General features: G+C 30.7%; 5 protein-coding genes across 6 annotated transcripts; 1 reads left to right on the top strand and 4 right to left on the bottom strand.

Moving 5' to 3' along the window:
• Positions 1-6: 6 nt before the first annotated feature.
• Rab39 (RAS oncogene family member Rab39) lies at positions 7-2,039 on the bottom strand. 2 transcript variants are annotated; one of them, XM_070652462.1, is made up of 5 exons: positions 1,663-2,039; positions 984-1,083; positions 876-926; positions 479-814; positions 7-417 (listed from the first exon to the last, which is right to left on the bottom strand). In XM_070652462.1, exons 1-5 carry the CDS (start codon positions 1,765-1,767, stop codon positions 347-349), a joined length of 663 nt encoding a protein of 220 aa, XP_070508563.1. In that variant the 5' UTR covers positions 1,768-2,039; the 3' UTR covers positions 7-346. The 2 variants fall into 2 exon arrangements, with proteins under 2 accessions (XP_070508563.1, XP_070508564.1); XM_070652463.1 differs by having other exon boundaries at positions 8-417; positions 984-1,074; positions 1,663-2,038.
• A 218-nt stretch (positions 2,040-2,257) lies between these two features.
• Vps4 (vacuolar protein sorting 4) lies at positions 2,258-4,937 on the top strand. Its single transcript, XM_070652460.1, has 7 exons — positions 2,258-2,417; positions 2,623-2,796; positions 2,860-2,998; positions 3,058-3,295; positions 3,349-3,915; positions 4,084-4,227; positions 4,295-4,937. The coding sequence occupies exons 2-7, from the start codon at positions 2,661-2,663 to the stop codon at positions 4,394-4,396; spliced, it is 1,326 nt and encodes a 441-aa protein (XP_070508561.1). The 5' UTR covers positions 2,258-2,417; positions 2,623-2,660; the 3' UTR covers positions 4,397-4,937.
• Positions 4,938-5,252: 315 nt separating this feature from the next.
• Positions 5,253-6,929, bottom strand: LOC139099916 (twisted gastrulation protein homolog 1-A-like). The gene is made up of 4 exons (XM_070652456.1): positions 6,834-6,929; positions 5,996-6,422; positions 5,832-5,931; positions 5,253-5,770 (listed from the first exon to the last, which is right to left on the bottom strand). The coding sequence occupies exons 2-4, from the start codon at positions 6,405-6,407 to the stop codon at positions 5,551-5,553; spliced, it is 732 nt and encodes a 243-aa protein (XP_070508557.1). The 5' UTR covers positions 6,408-6,422; positions 6,834-6,929; the 3' UTR covers positions 5,253-5,550.
• A 478-nt stretch (positions 6,930-7,407) lies between these two features.
• On the bottom strand, positions 7,408-12,025 carry Vap33 (VAMP-associated protein 33kDa). Its single transcript, XM_070652471.1, has 4 exons — positions 11,846-12,025; positions 9,688-9,840; positions 9,205-9,590; positions 7,408-9,119 (listed from the first exon to the last, which is right to left on the bottom strand). Exons 1-4 carry the CDS (start codon positions 11,901-11,903, stop codon positions 8,928-8,930), a joined length of 789 nt encoding a protein of 262 aa, XP_070508572.1. The 5' UTR covers positions 11,904-12,025; the 3' UTR covers positions 7,408-8,927.
• A 1,119-nt stretch (positions 12,026-13,144) lies between these two features.
• On the bottom strand, positions 13,145-14,415 carry LOC139099359 (uncharacterized). Its single transcript, XM_070651793.1, has 3 exons — positions 14,188-14,415; positions 13,590-13,836; positions 13,145-13,533 (listed from the first exon to the last, which is right to left on the bottom strand). Exons 1-3 carry the CDS (start codon positions 14,413-14,415, stop codon positions 13,145-13,147), a joined length of 864 nt encoding a protein of 287 aa, XP_070507894.1.
• Positions 14,416-17,678: the final 3,263 nt, after the last annotated feature.

Here is a 17,678-nt window from a genome sequence, read left to right as displayed (position 1 = left end):
ATTGCTTTTTTTTACAAAAGGTCCAAATTTATTTATTTACAAAACAAAAATACAAATTGTACTAACAAAAAATTAGATCCTCAAAACAATTTTCCTCGCTGTACTATAAAAATGTTTTTCCTTTATCTCCTTTATATTCATAATTATTCAGTGAATTTTTTTACATTATTTACTACATCATTGGTAATTGAATAGTTCCATTAATTATGTATTTAATACAAAAGAATGAAGGTGATTAATTTTTTTGAGAATTTGCCTTTAACGAATACGAACCAAACAAATAATGAATAATAAAAAGAAAGAAAATCAGAACAGATTAAAATCTTATTGATGAATCGTGAAGTTTTTAACAGCATGAACTTTTCGCTGGTTCCGCCATTTGTAAGTTAAAGTCTAATGAACTTGATCGTGGAAAACCTGAAAAAATAATCAGCAATAAGTCACTCGAATATATTCATAATGTACAGAAAGTTATTACCTGTTTTAATTCCATCCCAACCATTCTCAACTTTGTATTCACCGCTTTTTATGCGATTATAAATCTCCTGAGTGACTAATGCAAAGCTTTCTCTAACATTAATTCCTGTTCTAGCTGATGTCTCAACAAAGATCAATCCATGCTGTTCAGAAAATCTTTTGGCTTCTTCGACGCTCACTTCTCGATTCTCACCGTTTGTTACTAAATCTAATTTGGTTCCAACCAATGCAAACACTGGTCGGTATGGCTCAATATGACGCTTTGCTTCTAACAGCCACAATGGAATATGTTCAAAACTAGCATGATTACAGATATCATAAACCAATAATACGCCAACTAAAAGCAGATAAATTTATATCAATAAAGTTATCATGTTATGTAAAAGTATAGACAGTACCTGAATTTCTATAATAGGATTTTGTAATGGATCTGAAGCGTTCTTGTCCAGCTGCAATATGAAATAAATTAATCATTTGTCATCGTCTAGAATTCTAAATGAACTTACCTGTATCCCACAGCTGTAGCTTGATTCTGGTTCCATCTTTAACTTCCATCATATGAGCAAAAAAGTCGACACCAATTGTTGGATCGCTGATCTGTGGATACTTTGATCAATTAATTTTGTCAGTTAAATTAAATTTTGAATTATAACAGTTAAATTTTGGAATTATAACAGTATAGCTTTGAAATTTATTTGACCGTTGAAAATTAATTGTATTTTAAGTGACAATTCTGGATGTGACAAACATTCAGTTGATATGAATTTTGTGCATACAATTTGTTTTCATCTCTCACAAAATGTTTATTAAATCGATACCCTAGCCACTATGTCAAGTTGTCACTCTGTGCTTATGAATTATTAGAAAAGCACTTTAAATCCAGGGCTTTCAAAAGTAAATAATACGCCCATAGAAATGCGTCGCATAGTAGAAAAATATTAGAATCGTAACAAAGAAAATGTCATATAATTAACAAAGAGGCGAAATCTGTTCTTAACGAAGGTTGCTGATTTAATTAGAGTATGAAATGATTATTGACATAATCGCATCATTAAACTTGAAAGATTATTCATTGTTAAACTGTTGCATAAAGCATGCAAAGTTATCAAATTCACAGGCATTAACATGCAATGGGAAAGTTTTGTGCTGTTTTCTCATAATTATGCTGGTATTAATCAAACTTACTTCTGCAAATCTTCCATCGGTGAAATATTTCAAGAGACTGGATTTACCGACTGTACTATCTCCTATGAGAATAAGTCGAAATTGGTAGTCAAATGCTATATCCATTGCTATTAATTATTTTTATTGAAGTTTTTTCTTCTATTCAAAGACTTTTTGTTATTGTTTTTTAAAAACTCTTATTTTCTAGTTATTTAAATCTATTTCGATAACTCAATTGCACTTTTACACTTTGTAATTGTTAATGGACATTTTAGTTATATTAATTAACGTGTCAGATCACTCAAAATCTTTTTAATTTGATTATTTTTTTGGTACAATTAAAACACTGAATATTTTTTTTGCAATTTTTTTGTGCCTTCACATTTGTTTTGCAGGGATTATTGCTGTGTTTGTGTGCCAGGGATTTTCATGGGTCCTCGATTTGAATAAAATTAATTCTTTTTCAATTTTATTAGTGATTTTATGTTGATTTAACAAAATACTGTGATCACTAAGTTAATCTTCACTGGATCTTACAAAACATCCAGCATACTAGTTGAAATAGTATTTCTAATAAAATAAATTGCGAAATATCAAAACGTAAACAAAGAAACAGCCCTAATTTGCTACAAGGACGGAACTGATTGCTAATAGGAGCTTTAAAATTTAAAAAATAAATTTTTTAGATATTCGCGGTTAATTACACTAAAGTGCATTCAATTCTACTGTTTACTTTATGATTTGACTAGCAGCGGATTTAAGTATTTAATTAAAATGTAAGAAGAATTGTTATTTAAAGCTTAAAAGTCATGGAAAAGATTTTTGTGTGGTGATTCATCTATTTTATATAAAGATCCAAAATATTTTCAAGTTCATCGCAAAAATTCAATTTTAATTAGTTTATATCAAAATTACAAGTGTGAAAAACAGTTTATCTGCTTCTATTGTACAACATAACTAATGATAATACTTTTAAATTAGAAATTGCAGATTATTTGTGGAAAAATCAATAATTAATCATGGCTGCTGGAACTACTTTGCAAAAAGCAATTGACATCGTAACGAAGGCCACGGAAGAAGATCGGAATAAGAATTATGAAGAAGCATTGAGATTGTATGAACATGGCGTTGAATATTTTCTACATGCCATCAAGTGTAAGTACATCCAGCAATACAGAAGAGGACTAATTCATGAAAATTACGTTGTTTTCTTTTTAGACGAAGCACAGGGAGATAAAGCTAAGGAATCAATACGAGCAAAGTGCTTACAATACCTTGATCGAGCAGAAAAGTTGAAACAATACCTGAAAAAAGGAAATAAAAAGAAGCCTGTTAAGGATGGTGATAGCTCGTCCAAGTAAGATTTAATTCCTTTGTCAAAATTGACATGGCTTTAATTAAACTTTTGATTTACAGAGATAATAAAGATAAGAAAAGTGATAGCGACTCCGATTCAGATGATCCAGAAAAGAAGAAATTACAGGGCAAATTGGAAGGTGCAATTGTCGTTGAGAAACCTCATGTTAAATGGTCCGATGTAGCTGGTCTCGAAGGAGCAAAAGAAGCTCTCAAGGAAGCTGTCATTCTGCCTATTAAATTTCCTCATTTGTTTACTGGAAAACGAGTCCCATGGAAGGGAATTCTTCTCTTTGGAGTAAGTTAAGAGCTAACAATAGTAAGCAATAGGACTAATAAATTCTGTTTTAGCCTCCCGGTACCGGTAAATCATACCTCGCAAAAGCCGTTGCAACAGAAGCAAACAATTCAACTTTCTTCTCCGTCTCAAGTGCTGACTTGGTGTCAAAATGGCTCGGTGAATCAGAAAAATTGGTCCGAAATCTCTTCGAATTGGCTCGTGCACATAAGCCTAGCATTATCTTTATTGATGAAGTTGACTCCCTATGTTCCTCACGTTCTGAGAATGAAAGTGAAAGTGCCCGACGAATTAAAACTGAATTTCTGGTTCAAATGCAAGGCGTTGGAAATGATAGTGAAGGTATTCTCGTTTTGGGCGCCACGAATATTCCTTGGGTTCTTGATTCAGCTATTAGGAGACGTTTCGAAAAGAGAATTTATATACCTTTACCTGAAGAACCAGCTAGAATGGTAATGTTTAAGATTCATTTGGGAAGTACAGCACACACCTTAACAGAAGAAAATCTAAAACAATTGGCGAAAAATACAGAAGGATATTCCGGTGCTGATATCTCAATTATCGTCAGAGATGCTCTCATGCAGCCTGTTAGAAAAGTACAGACAGCGACGCACTTTAAAGTGAGTTTAAAACTGTTTCAACGGTTTATTAAAATTTGAATTTGAAATTAAAATTTTTGAGTTCAAAATTTGAACTTGAATTTAACGGAATTAAATAATTCAAATTTGCAACCTTCAAGTGAAAATTCAAAAATTTAACGTTTTTTTTTCTTAAATTAATTTAATTAGCGTATTCGAGGACCTTCCCCACTCGATAAGAATCAAATTGTGGATGATCTTTTAACGCCTTGCTCGCCCGGTGAACGTGGTGCAATGGAAATGACTTGGATGGATGTCGATGGCGAGAAACTTTATGAACCTCCAGTAACTATGGTAAAAATTGATTGCTACATGCTCATCAGTATAAATCAATTAATTAAATTAACATTTATTTTTACAGGGAGATATGTTGAATTCTCTCGCAAGAACAAAACCAACAGTAAACGAGGATGACATGAAGAAGCTCCAGAAATTCACAGATGATTTTGGTCAAGAAGGATAAAGGAACATCGAAGCTTTATTTATTGAAAAACATGAACCTTCTAATTTTATATTTTTATTACTAAAAAAAAATTTTAATATTCTTAAAATCTTCTTGTGAAAGAAAGAAATAATGAAGAAAAATTACACGTTGCCTATATTATCAAGGCTGACACACTCAGGAATAATCCTTCCTATGATTCCGGATCACTCGTGAGTGTCTCAATCTCGCATATTATTATGATATTCATTCAAATACAAAGGAAATAATATATAAATTGTCTAGCGATGAAATATGCTAATTTGTCAAATCTTTTTGTAAAAACCGGATTTTTCTCGTTCTCAGCAATTGATTTTATTATTACTTAAAAAAAGAAAAGAAAATGTTTCGTTCTTAACACCTGTTAAATCAACTTAAGATAATCGGAAGGACTACAGAACAATATGTATATGATGATTTTTCGCCTATTTTATATAACAAATTGAAAGTTTTTTTTCATCTGTTTTACATTTATCCATTGATGTTGCGTTTCAAATAAAAAATATATTTTTAAAAAATTTAATCAGTCATGAAATTACGGGAAACTGCATTAAAGTTATTTCAGGAATCTGCAAAATTGTCTGAATTTTCAGTTGAAATTAACGGTCATTTCAAATTTGAATTTGAAAACCGTTCAAGTTCTTCAAATATTCCAAAACATTACAAATGTTTCGAAAGTTCAAAATGTTTCAGAACCTTACAAATGTCTGTAAAACCGACATAATGGTGAGTATTTAAATTCAACAAATTCGAAACTGACCACATAACATAATTAAATTCCAACTATTTTTCTTAAAAATCAGTAAAATTGCTTTTTATTGCATAAAAAATTCGATGATTAGTCAGGTATATAAAAATACATAATAAAAATTTACAAATGGTGATGATGTTAGTATATAAAAAATATCAATAAGGTCCTCATAATATGAGTATTATTTAATTTATGGACTTTTCATTCACATTTTGCTTTATAATACATAATTTGATCCATAAATACGTCAATAATAATAAAAATAAGACTAAAGAAAGCTTCATCCTTTAAGTATTACTTAAGTAATAATGACTTATCGTATTGTAATTTAAGGCACAACAAAAATGTCACATGGCAAGGTCACAAGAATCATATTTAAAATGTCTTAAATTGCTTTCATATCCTCCCCATACTCCAGATCTTCGTCTTCATTTGGCGGTGAATCGAGATGATTATTATTTCCATCGCCAATTTTAGATTCAGGACATTCACTACAACGAGATTCTTCGATGCCGTGGTGTGGACAAGTTGATCCCACACATTCACAGCATCCATCCAGGAACCATCTATAGGCGTTGGCTCCCATTGAGTTACATGTTTCTTTACTGTAAATAAGAACAAAAATCAATAAAATGCAAATTTAATTATATTATGTATCCTCCTTACCATTTTCTCATTGACATACATCCTGACATATAAGCAACACTACAATTAACGGTAATTGTCTTTAAATCTGCGATATTCTGAAGATCATGATCAGCAGATTCTGTAAATTAATAAAGCTTCTTAAGTATGGAAAGATTGACAAATAATCAGCATAAAGTACTTACGGAGGAAATTTTTTTGACTATGTGACATTGTTTGAACGTCGAAATCTACAGGGAATGTAAAGACTGACCACTTTTCCTCGTCAGAATCTTCTATTAATGCAGAAAATAATCCAGGAATGTGATCTTCGAGAGTCTCAGAATGAGATTGTTTTGACAGTGGATTTACGCGCGTCTCATTTGGTTTTGGACATAAATCGACACATGAACAGCATTCTTTCCAGAGCCAACTCAGGCAATTTACACAATCATCACAACACGAGCATGTCTTAATATCACATTTACACTGTTGAGTTAACATACATTTAGAGACTGCTGACGCACAGAGCATTTGATTACATGCAGAAGTGAATTGAAATTCGAGTAGCAGTGTGACTGATGCTAAAAGTAGCACAGCAAATATCCTGTCATTCATTCTGTTGACAATTTCCTGGAAGGATGAAAGTAAAAAAATCTAGATAACACTATTCATTGTTATTTGTGGGCATTAGTGATTATTGTGAAACATAAACAGAAACGGGTCACACAGGTATAAAATAAATGATCTTCAATGCACAGTAAAGGAATTTAGCACAAATTTTCTCTTAATTATGATACTCAATAAAATGATTTGATCAACAATTTCACTGATAATTGATTATATTATGATTCCAAACATATTGATGATGAGATCATTCTTGATCAATCAGAGCTGTTTTTAAGGTCAACAAGGAAATAACTCAAATAAACAAAATATTTTATTACAATAAAATAATTTTCACTAATATTGTCACTTTAAGCAAGTTTTTGTCCTCAACTTCATTTTCACTTAATAAACATCTATTAAAGTAATTTATCTTACCACTTATTTCGACGATTTAAGTACTCTGCTTAAAATAATTAAATTATTTTGATCACACTAAAATCCCTTTTTGAAATTCAGTAAAGATATTTGTCGAACAAATTTGAATTTTTTCTAACCGTTAATTTTCGTTCCTGACAATATTTGAAAATAGGAAGATTCATAGCAGACAAGTGTTTCGGATATAATTTCTTCATTCGCACATCATTCAGATGGCAGGAATAGCCAAACAAATAAGATGTGGGATGATAATTCAAAATTTTGAAAAATGGGCAAATGATAAATTAATTAAATGTAAATTTACGACATAGCTTGCTTTTTTAAAATTCTTATAAGATTTTTATTAAATTAAATTATGATATTGACATCATTTTCACGATTGGATGTATTATTAAATCAAATTTGATGACGTTTCAACGTTGACTGAAAATTTGAAAGTTGAAGTTTAAATTTTGAACTCTGACAATTTGTTGAAATTTTGAATTCCAAAAGTCCGTTAAAATTTGAATTCTTTAAATACGTTAAAATTTCCTGCAAAATAAAAGTGATTAACTTTGAAACATTTATTAATCTATTTACTTTTAAGCATTATTTTCCCATTTTTATTTATATTTTATTTAGTCAAAACTCATTTTGAATTCTCTAATCCATAACATGCAGTTTTAACATTATTATGCAGAGAGCACAAACTCATCGCTTATATTTTTCATGACTTTTTTTATCACTGCACATTACGATGTAAAAAAATTCAAAAAATTTCTATATAGGAAAGAAATTAAGTTGTTGTCATCGTAATTACTGTAGATTTGCGTAATATTCATTTTAAATGTAAAGGAAAAAGTTAACAAAAAATGCATTTTTTTTATTCAATTTACCATCCCATAAAATTCAATTTTCACTGCTTTCATTTTTTTTTTTATTTATTTTCATCAATTTTTTCCCAGAATTTCCATTTTAATTTTCCTTATTTTTTGGATTCATAATAATTAGTTTTTTTTTACTTTAACATGCTTTTGTATCATAATTTTTTTTAATGATGATGTACGGATTATATATTAACGTAGTGATGCTTTTAAGATTATTAGTGCTGCTTTCTTTTTAGCGCTTTTGGTCATGCACTAGGGAATTGCAAAATCGATAAATGAAGGTGGTTCGCAGAAAATTATCATTTTCCAACGAATTTTAAAAATTCAAACTTTCAAAACACAGTGACCGTATTATTTTGAAATCTAAAAATCCGTTAAAAATTTGAACTTTAAAATTCGTTAATAGTTCTTTTTTTGAATCTCAAATATACGTTATAATTGAAAAGATTTGAAATCTAGACACCAGGTCAACAACTATTAAAAAAGATAGAAAAGCACTAAGTAATCCCATTAAGCACATCACTGGATTAACATGAAACGGAAAAATTTCATCTAGGTATGAAAGTCAAGTCATATATGACCAAACACTGGAAATAGTAAGGAAATGATAAGTTATATACGTAATAAGCACAACGAAAAAGGTGAGTAGTTGAGAAAAATAATATAAAGGAACAAATAATAGAAAAATATGCGTTTCTTAATCTTTGATAATGAAAACGATAGTTTTAAAAATATATTCATAACATTAATTGATTAAATTAATAATGGACACATGTCTATTATCTTTTAAATAAGTTTTTGACTTTTTCATTTCTCATTTGTAAATTACAGTAACTGATTTTAGCCCAAAACTATAAAAAAAATTTGATGAAAAAAAAAATCACCGACATTTGATAGTCTAACAAGACTAACAAAAATTGAGGATTTTCATATGATCTTAATCTTAAATTATTTCATAAATGTTGGTATCGTATTTATTCAACAAATGTCCCCACCCGCGACTAAGAAAAAATAGCAGAAAAAACCAGAAACAGAAATAATAATAAAAATTGAAAAAAAAAATTTAATTAAATCACCCTAATTAGTTCCCATCATCATTTCTTTATGGATGTTCTTTCATTACAAATGAACAAAATTAAATTTGTCACCTTCGGACACATTGGCTGGAAAAATTAAATGATGAGCTGCTTCTTCAGAAAACAGAGACAATAATCGGTTCTTAATGCATTCAGAGGACAAATTTGCCGAGTATCAAGCCAAATATAGCCATAGCAACAGCTGCAATTACCCAAATTATAGGCATTTGTTGTTGTCCCAGTTGTGGTGGTGAATAAGGATTTGAAATAATTTTGGCTGATGGCGATGTTGAGCTTATGTCCTTTTGATTTTCTAGCATGGCTTTCAAACGAATTAATTGCTCCTATTTATTTACAATGCAAAAAAGAGAAATAAACATTATTCAAATATGTGATAATTTAATTCAAGGCATATCCAATCAATCTTACCTTTAATTCCAAATTTTCTTGATGCATTTTGCTGTTCTCCTCACGTAAATCTCGAACCTCAGCTGTCGCTCTTACAAAATCTCCTTCAATAGATTTAATGACTGGATCAATTGCTGACGATCCAACAGATGTTTGTATTTGCGATTCTGTAGTTCCCGTTTCACTCTTAAGCATTTGCGTTGTTAATTGACTAACGTTGCTCTTCTCATTGACCTCATTTGGTGTCTCAAATGTGCAACGTAATTTTGCGTCCATTAATTGCTCTGGACTCACGTCCTTCCATAACTGCTCAACATTGATGTCTCCTTCTGGAACAACCATCGATTGGACCATAAACTTATGCTTATTTTTCTCATTCGGATCGAATACAAATGGTTGCAGGCAAACTAAAATCAGTAATAAAAGTTAATTTTTATGTCTCAAAGATAAGAATTACGTGATTGATAGTGGTCAGTAACCGATAAAATTCCACATTTTACTTACTTGCAATTTCCACAGAGCTTTTAGCATCGACCACTCCACAATTGGGACGTACACAGTATTTTTTTGGGGCTGTTGTTTTAATCTTGAACGCAATCTTTTTGTCAGTTGGATTTTTCAGACTCATATGTGATGTAACGGGTTGTGTGAATGGGCCTAAAAATAGGAAATAATAGAATAAATAGTAATCTATAAATAATTGTATGAGTCAAGTGCAAAATGATAGTATGACACCTAGCGAGAACATATGTTCCGAGAGGTTTAATTTTACATGACTGACAATCAAGTGAAAAGTTAAAAACTACGCACACACGTAGTCACTTATTTTCAACATGAGAACGGAAAAATTACGGAAGGTCATGGCACCTATTTCTATACATGCTGTTTTTTATTTATTGTGGCTATTTTAATTCAATAAATGTTTTTTTGCAATTTTTAATAAAAATAAATTTCCTTACAGACATATTTATTAGACTTGAAAATTTACATCGCATATTGTATGCTTTTTGTTCGTTCCGGCGCAGGAGGTCATCGTCTCTTCAGCTGACTGACTGGATATCTAATGAATATGATTGCATAATCATATCAAATGTCTATTTACTTTATGATATTATAATGAAATTATCTTCGTATGAATGTCAATCAACAAGTCATGTCTTGTATACTAATGAACATTCTCATTCCTTTATTTCAATCCGATTCCAATTTCAATTCTACTTTCCTTTTCTCAGAAAAACGTGATTGAAATTACCGAAATTGTATTATTTTTTTTTTGTGGATTTTTCCAATAATCATATTGATTACAGTTTGTCTGATGTCCATGGGAAATAGAGGAATTTAAAGGAACTAGCATGAAAATGCGCTTTAGTATGGATAGACTAGTTGTTTAATCTGAAAAAGCTCCTTCCTTTATCACTTAAGGAACAATATCAATAATAATGATGATGATGTCATAAAAAGTACGACAAAGAAAATTGACTTCTTTTATTATTGATAAATGTTATCTTGATAATACCGGCATTATAAAGTCATAATAATAAGTGTGGAAAACCGTGAAGAAACAAAAGTAAAGCATGATATCAGAAAATTTGTTGTGTATACATTAAGATATCCTCTACGATATATATGTATGTATTTTCGCTTATATACAATTTTTATCGATTTTTTATTCCTCGACTCTTTTTCTTCATTCAGAAAAAAAAAATTCCATTCACATATTTTCCTGCCACTTCCGACGTAATTCGATGAAAAATTAAAAATTTATTATTTATCCCTGATTTGTCTCGGTTCACTTTCTATCACTTAGGTGCTATCTATCTAATCATAATTTTTTTTTCATGCTCTGTCGAACATGACAGAATGCCGTGTGATAAGCAAGAATTTTGTTTTTGGGTCTTCAAATGGGAGTGACACGAAATAAATTAAAAAATTGTTTTAAATTTCTTCACTTTTTCTTGAATAATTGCACACAAATGATGTTGGTTAAGATCATACATTATATTAGCCAACTCGCCCGAGAGATATTCATTTTTTTTTTCGTGTGTTGTTTTTTGGGCCACTCATTTAATAATAATAAGCAGCATTTTATCAGGAAAATAAAAATAGAGATGAAGTTTGCGGCCTTAAAAATATTTCGCTTTTTTTTTCTTTCTTTCAGGAGCAAATGAGTGAACCATCACAGCTCTTTCTCTCGTTTAATTTTCTTTTTTTACGTCATAATATCAAAAATCCGCACAGATCGATTAGAAGCGAGAATAATAAATAATAATATAATTTATAGAGACCACGTATGATTAGTGAGATTTAGTTTGCATGATATCGATCGATAATTGTAACGACTCTTTTGTTATTTTTGTTGTTATTCTTGCCAGCCTGCCTTTTTTACAACAATAAAAATCACTTCACCGAGCATTTACTGTATCTTGGTTTTTTCATCATACATTTTTATATGGACTGACTTGCTGATGATTAATACATTTTTTTCGAGAACATTAAAACAGTCTTTTTCACTGCTAATTGTGTATGTTGTCATGTAAATTGCATTATTTAGACCATGTCTATGCAATTAATGCATAAATTGCACATTTTTGGTTGCTTTTTGTGGGTTTTTTGCACAAGAGACTCTCTTTTTTCCCAAATGCTTTTTCATCACGAAACTTACCCCGAAACTTCAATTCTTGAGCCGGATCTATAATTAAAACATTTTCTGGTTTCGACATTGCTGTTATTAGTACTGTATTACACACAAAAACAATGAAATTAATCAATTATTCTTCAATTCTCAAATTATCTCAAAAAATCGTATTTTTCCGTTTTTTCTGCTTAGTCGTTGCCCCGCTAAACTATTAGCTCAATTTTCAAAATTCATAAAACCGTTAAAGTTTGACTAAAATTTTTTTCAAATGATTCCTCAAATTTAAAATGCTCATGTGTGGCTATTATGTTTTTATGCTATTTTGTGTATTTAGCTATTATTTTACTTTCTTATTTATGCTATAATATTTAAAAAGAACAAAACAATAAATCGTAGCTTTCTTTCCTGAAAATGTTTAAATGTTCACTAACCGTTACGCTATTATTGGCTGACATCAACAAAATAAAAATATCAAAACAAACAGATTTCAAGCTTAAAGTTTAATTAATAAAATCAACAAAAGATGAGATCTTGCAGAATTTGCTTAAAGACTGACATCCTTAACGACATGATAGCATGCTTTGAAAACACAGATTTGGTTCAAGATCTTTATTTTTTATCAAATGTTGCGGTAAAAATCACTAATTAATATAAGGAATGACTCAGCACTAATGAATTTATTTAGATTGTAGAGATTGAAGGAGATTTAGCTAAAATATGCAGACGATGTGCAAAGAATATCAAACAAGCAGCGGAATTTAAAAGACTATGCATAAAATCAGATACAGAGAGGAAGAAAATCAGCAATGAACGGTTTCTTTGGTTTACAGAACTTCAGAGTCTCAAAATTACAGAATCAATTGATGTTACAGAGTCTGCAACAGTTTCAAATGAACAAAATAATGAGAATATCGACAGTAACAAAGATCCAGAACTTGAATATCTACTATTGGAAGGAAATGATATTCTAGCCGAAATGGAAAAGTATGAGATGAATCTGGATACAAATAACTTCCTTAATAATCAGTCAAACAAAAATAATGAAATTAATATTACAAATGTAATTAACTTTATTGAATACTTAACTTACGAGCAGTTAAATGATGTGACAAATGACATTTTAAAGCTATTAAATAATAGTGACATTGAAAATGAAAAGAAGATTAATAATACTATAACAGTCAGAGATCAAAATACTGTCATAAGTACATAAAAAATAACGTATTTAATAAAATCTTAATATTATTTGTGCACTTTCCTAACTTTAGTAGTTTGATTCTGTTTCTTTAGTTTCGAATCTAGAATGTCTTGCATGCGCATGCATGACTAAAACCATTTATTATCAAACCATTGATAAGTTTTGTTTTCATTTAAATTCGTTTCAAACTCGACACATCGTCCTTTCACCTTTGATCTACATGAGATGACTGGATATTCTTCTTTGAAGCATTGATGGCCCAATATATTAAAATAAAATATTCCAATTTGTGTAGACACAAGTGTATTGACCCTTTTTAAACACGTGTAAAATTTGTCATCACAGTCACAATGTAGACGTGTAAATTTTCCTGTATTCTTTAGACCAAATCGTTCGCCATTCGGTTCTATTGTATCCTCACATAAATCATGTTCTCGACAACAATGATCTGTCAGATAAAAATAACCAATGTCGTTCACATCTTTTGCATTATCGCCACTTCCACACCACTTTGTGCCTGAAATGAGAATATATTGATACATGTCCTATTTACAGACAATTTACATCACATACCCAAAAATATAAACTTCAAATCCTGTTTATTCCCAACTGGCGGCACCATGTGTGTATTTCTGTCGAGTACAATATCAATTCCTTTATTTGTTTCATTTTTGCTATGAAGATGCTCAATGTTCCGGTTATGTTGCTGACTTCCGATAACATTCTTGATTGTTCCGAGAAATAAATCAAGAACATTTCGGGATGAATGTCTGTTTTGATTATCAAGCATTCCAAAATGCTCATCATGATGATGCTGTTTCTGTGTAATGAATTGGAGATTTATTAGGTACGAAACATGTGTGTAATCTGTTACTGATTTTGGATGTAATTTAGATCTGTATCAATTTCATGTATTTCCGTAATTAAAAGGCTATGTCCATTAAAATCAATGATGAAAAATACAACGTGGTCATAAATTATTGGCTGAAAAGCCGGTGAAAACACAACAGATTGATACAGTTGCTTACAGACAAAATATGCAGGTTTGCAACCTTGGGCGAACTGAAAGATGCAGTCGATGCATCTAAAACGCAAACCTGCAATTCTTATCCGAGCCATATTCTTAATCCTTTGTATTGATTCAAAGAACACCAAAACATGACATCCATACCTTATTTGACTGCTTGAGACTAGACTTTTGATCAAAAAGACCAAAATCAATATTGTTGCTAAAACTTTTGTCCCTTATCTCCTCTGTTACATCCTTTGATTCTTTATAGTCAAAAAATTTATCCTTTTGCCGTTTATCCGTCCATGCTCGTTCATCAAGAAACTCAAAACCGACACAGACTTGCCACAGAATTGAAAAGACACAAATATTTCGCACTAGACAATGCATTACTGTCTACATATAAACTGCACAGAACTTTCTAAATCAGTTGCACAATTATAAATGATGCTCGAGTAGCAGTAATGACAGGTAGCGGGTATCTGATCAATTATTAAAAACGAATATCACACATTAAACAGCTGCTTCATATTATTAGGTAGCGACGAGGTGAGATCAGGAATCGCACATCTAAACTTGTTTTTCCGCAATTCAATGTGACAAATTTAATCGATTTGATTTCTGTGAATGAATTTAGTAGCACAAATGAATATCTTCTCGATCTAGCACAAATGAAATATTATTAGTTGGCAGCAGTGTTGTTTAAACTCAAGAACTACCCCTAATAATACAAGGTGGGTAATCGATCTAAAAACCGATATCAGAATTCGGTATCAAATTAGAGTCACGCCGACCTAGAGCCGGATCTTTGAGGGATTAGTCGACTTGAACTATTCGGAATTTCCTTGAACATTGGCAATCAACATTCAACATTCGACTTCTGGATTCTTTTGGAAGTGCAAATCTTTTACGCAGCTCCAAAATGATAAAAATCCTTACACAAAACCCAACTGCTGTCAATAATATTACGTACATCACAATCCAACCACAGTTAGCAAACACAGAGAATGAGATGGAAAAAAATCAGAATCAAGTTCACTTTCAATTGATTTGTTATAAAAATAATTATGTAAACATTTTTTCGCTAACATACGCGACTAACTGATGATGATTATTACTGCTATAAAACTGATTGCGATATTAAAACCGATTACAGAAAAAAATTTCCGCTTGTTCTAACGACAGTATATAATAGGTGGTGTTATAATGAAGGACAGTTTGTTGGGAAAAATGTGCAATTTTGCTTCTGATGTTTCGTCGGTGAGATATGAGTTGTGACTGAAATAATTTAGCAAAAAATGCAATTGGATTTTTGTGCTTAACCTACCCTAAAATCAGAGTTGTCACCAAAGGCGTCGCCTTTGCCTAAACAATCGCCTATGGCACTTTTGTCTACGCATATGCATGTGCATGTTTAGGCATTGCGGAGCCTAAGACAAAAGCTACTATGATACTGCTAAACACATTAAGATACCTAAAGACACATCTGACAACTCTGCTTTAAACACAGAAAATGTAATGCCTTATTGTGTATGATAATTGTGATACGAATTAAAGGGAAAATTTGGGGATATCTTGTACTTTGAGGGATTCTTTGATGCGTTAACTGTGAACATGTTGATAGCAAATTTCATGCACTTCTGATAAATTTAAAGAAGCAGACAATGATAAAAGATCGTTCATGAATGAAGTCCATGCTATCCATCGGTTTAAATTTAGGAGATTTAGGACTTCTGGTTTTGACCCTGATTCTAGATACCCTTTACTCTCTTAACGTTCAAAGAAAGACACAGTTACTTCCAAAAAACATGAATAATTGCATTATCAGAACCAAAGAAAGTATCAACAAGAATCGTCTCTAATAGTTAAAATTGCATGCTTCACAAGACAAGTGCGTGATTAATTTGCCAAACCAATTACCTTTAAGAAAGAATAACAAGTGAAAAATTTGTAATTACTTAAATGAGCAACAATTACTGTTTACTGTAGCTTCTACAAACTTGGAAGATAAATGTTTATTTACTGATAATTTCAAAACTGTGCGTGTCATAATTTCATCAATTCCAAAACATGCTCGATAACAACTTTAAATGAAGGTTTTCAAAATTTGAAAATAAAACATAAAATAACGTATTTAGGTGATTTAAAAATTGGTCGGTAAAAAGCTTTTAAAAGCTTAAATCAAAAGCTTTTTAGAAAAACCAGTTGATTTTCACAATACAATGTGGTATGTTGTCAGTAAATTAATCTAGTCATGAGACGAAATCGTAAACATAATTACGGCAATTTGGTATTATTCCAAAAATTTCCGTAAACACATCAATTTTAGGAAAAATAAAAAGGAAATAAACATTTCAACATAAATTCTTAAAGGCAATACAGCACGTACTTTAAATAGCTTTACATGGAAATGAAAAGCTGTTCAATATTTAATCGTAATGAAATGAAACAATAAATTTTCAGGCTACAGTTTTCGCAGTTGTCGGTCACACGAGTAACGAGCATCAATTAATATATTAAATTGTCATGTTTACTCTTTTTTTTTATTGGAAGCGATTGTTTAAATATGCATACATATAAACTGTATACAGCAGATGAAATGAAATAAAGTACTAAATAAAAAAAAAGTTTAATACAAAATCAATAAATATTGTAATCGTATTAAAGAGTATTAAGTACTAAAAAGTTTATCAAAAAACATTTGATCCGTTGAACTCAATTTACATATCAACCTTTTGTATTTTACGACATGTGCAAAAAGAAAATTGAAATAAATTTAATATAATTCTGCAGTGGAATTTATGGAATTTTAGAGGTTCCTAACGTGCTGAGGTTTTCTCGTTTTGCTTCGTTCTCTAATTCTTAAGATCGGTTAACTTCCATTCACAATGACTGTCACTCGCGACGATGTGACTACGTACTTACAACTAAGTGTCAAACACTTGATGAAAACTACTAAATTTGCCAACATAACGGTCATTTGAAATTTGAATAATATTTATTGTACATAGTTGCAAACCCCTTTTTCATCTTAAAAAGTTAGTCTGTTTTGAACTCCGATAAATAAACATTACTGTCAAATTGAAAATTCCCGAGGAAGTCATTTTAATTAAACTACATTTATACAATTACAAAAACGCTAAATAATATTGATTAAGTGCACTCATTTAGATGAGTATGCTTATTGTCTGTAAAGGTTCATAGCATTTACCACACATAAACAATCTAAAGAATGGAATAACAAAGCCGCAACCATTTATCTCAAGCCGAACCCACTCCAACAACAGACATAAAGAGTAAAGACGATACAAAACCACTTGATATATGTTACAGTTCACATGCAACATGAATTTTGAACGTATTTATAGATATCCCGGGCATAATCGGGGGATAATCCCAGATCCGCTTTCAATAAATCGATATACAAGTTATATTCATTTCAAATCGATCGAATAACATGGTACTTAAGTATGTAAATGTCAAATTTTCTTACCTTTCTTTCAATCTAAACGACTTTTTTTTTTTCATCCCGTTCCATCATATGCATGCTTTACATGAAAAAAAGAATTGGAAGCGAAGAATTATTTTCCATTTCAAATGTTTCTTCATGGATGAACATGTGTGTATGTATATCTTCATATTTTTACTCTCTT

The sequence above is a fragment of the Chironomus tepperi genome, unplaced genomic scaffold (assembly GCF_022539635.2).
Source record: "Chironomus tepperi strain 1889 unplaced genomic scaffold, CSIRO-AGI_Ctep_v1 contig_48, whole genome shotgun sequence".
Taxonomy (NCBI): domain Eukaryota; kingdom Metazoa; phylum Arthropoda; class Insecta; order Diptera; family Chironomidae; genus Chironomus; species Chironomus tepperi.
This window is presented reverse-complemented; position numbering and strand designations above follow the sequence as displayed.

Excerpts from the sequence above, each read along its gene's own strand:
- Rab39 (XM_070652462.1), bottom strand. The coding sequence starts at position 1,767 with ATGGATATAGCATTTGACTACCAATTTCGACTTATTCTCATAGGAGAT. Across the intron at positions 927-983 it reads GCTACAGCTGTGGGATACAG|CTGGACAAGAACGCTTCAGA; the intron begins GTAAGTTCATTT and ends TTCATATTGCAG. Across the intron at positions 418-478 it reads TTGGGATGGAATTAAAACAG|GTTTTCCACGATCAAGTTCA; the intron begins GTAATAACTTTC and ends TTATTTTTTCAG.
- Vps4 (XM_070652460.1), top strand. The coding sequence starts at position 2,661 with ATGGCTGCTGGAACTACTTTGCAAAAAGCAATTGACATCGTAACGAAG. Across the intron at positions 2,797-2,859 it reads TTTTCTACATGCCATCAAGT|ACGAAGCACAGGGAGATAAA; the intron begins GTAAGTACATCC and ends TTTTCTTTTTAG. Across the intron at positions 3,296-3,348 it reads AGGGAATTCTTCTCTTTGGA|CCTCCCGGTACCGGTAAATC; the intron begins GTAAGTTAAGAG and ends ATTCTGTTTTAG.
- LOC139099916 (XM_070652456.1), bottom strand. The coding sequence starts at position 6,407 with ATGAATGACAGGATATTTGCTGTGCTACTTTTAGCATCAGTCACACTG. Across the intron at positions 5,932-5,995 it reads TAGTCAAAAAAATTTCCTCC|AATCTGCTGATCATGATCTT; the intron begins GTAAGTACTTTA and ends ATTAATTTACAG. Across the intron at positions 5,771-5,831 it reads TGTATGTCAATGAGAAAATG|TAAAGAAACATGTAACTCAA; the intron begins GTAAGGAGGATA and ends TCTTATTTACAG.
- Vap33 (XM_070652471.1), bottom strand. The coding sequence starts at position 11,903 with ATGTCGAAACCAGAAAATGTTTTAATTATAGATCCGGCTCAAGAATTG. Across the intron at positions 9,841-11,845 it reads TCAAGAATTGAAGTTTCGGG|GCCCATTCACACAACCCGTT; the intron begins GTAAGTTTCGTG and ends TCCTATTTTTAG. Across the intron at positions 9,120-9,204 it reads AAGAAAATTTGGAATTAAAG|GAGCAATTAATTCGTTTGAA; the intron begins GTAAGATTGATT and ends GTAAATAAATAG.
- LOC139099359 (XM_070651793.1), bottom strand. The coding sequence starts at position 14,415 with ATGCATTGTCTAGTGCGAAATATTTGTGTCTTTTCAATTCTGTGGCAA. Across the intron at positions 13,837-14,187 it reads GTCTCAAGCAGTCAAATAAG|AAACAGCATCATCATGATGA; the intron begins GTATGGATGTCA and ends TTCATTACACAG. Across the intron at positions 13,534-13,589 it reads TTTGAAGTTTATATTTTTGG|GCACAAAGTGGTGTGGAAGT; the intron begins GTATGTGATGTA and ends TTCTCATTTCAG.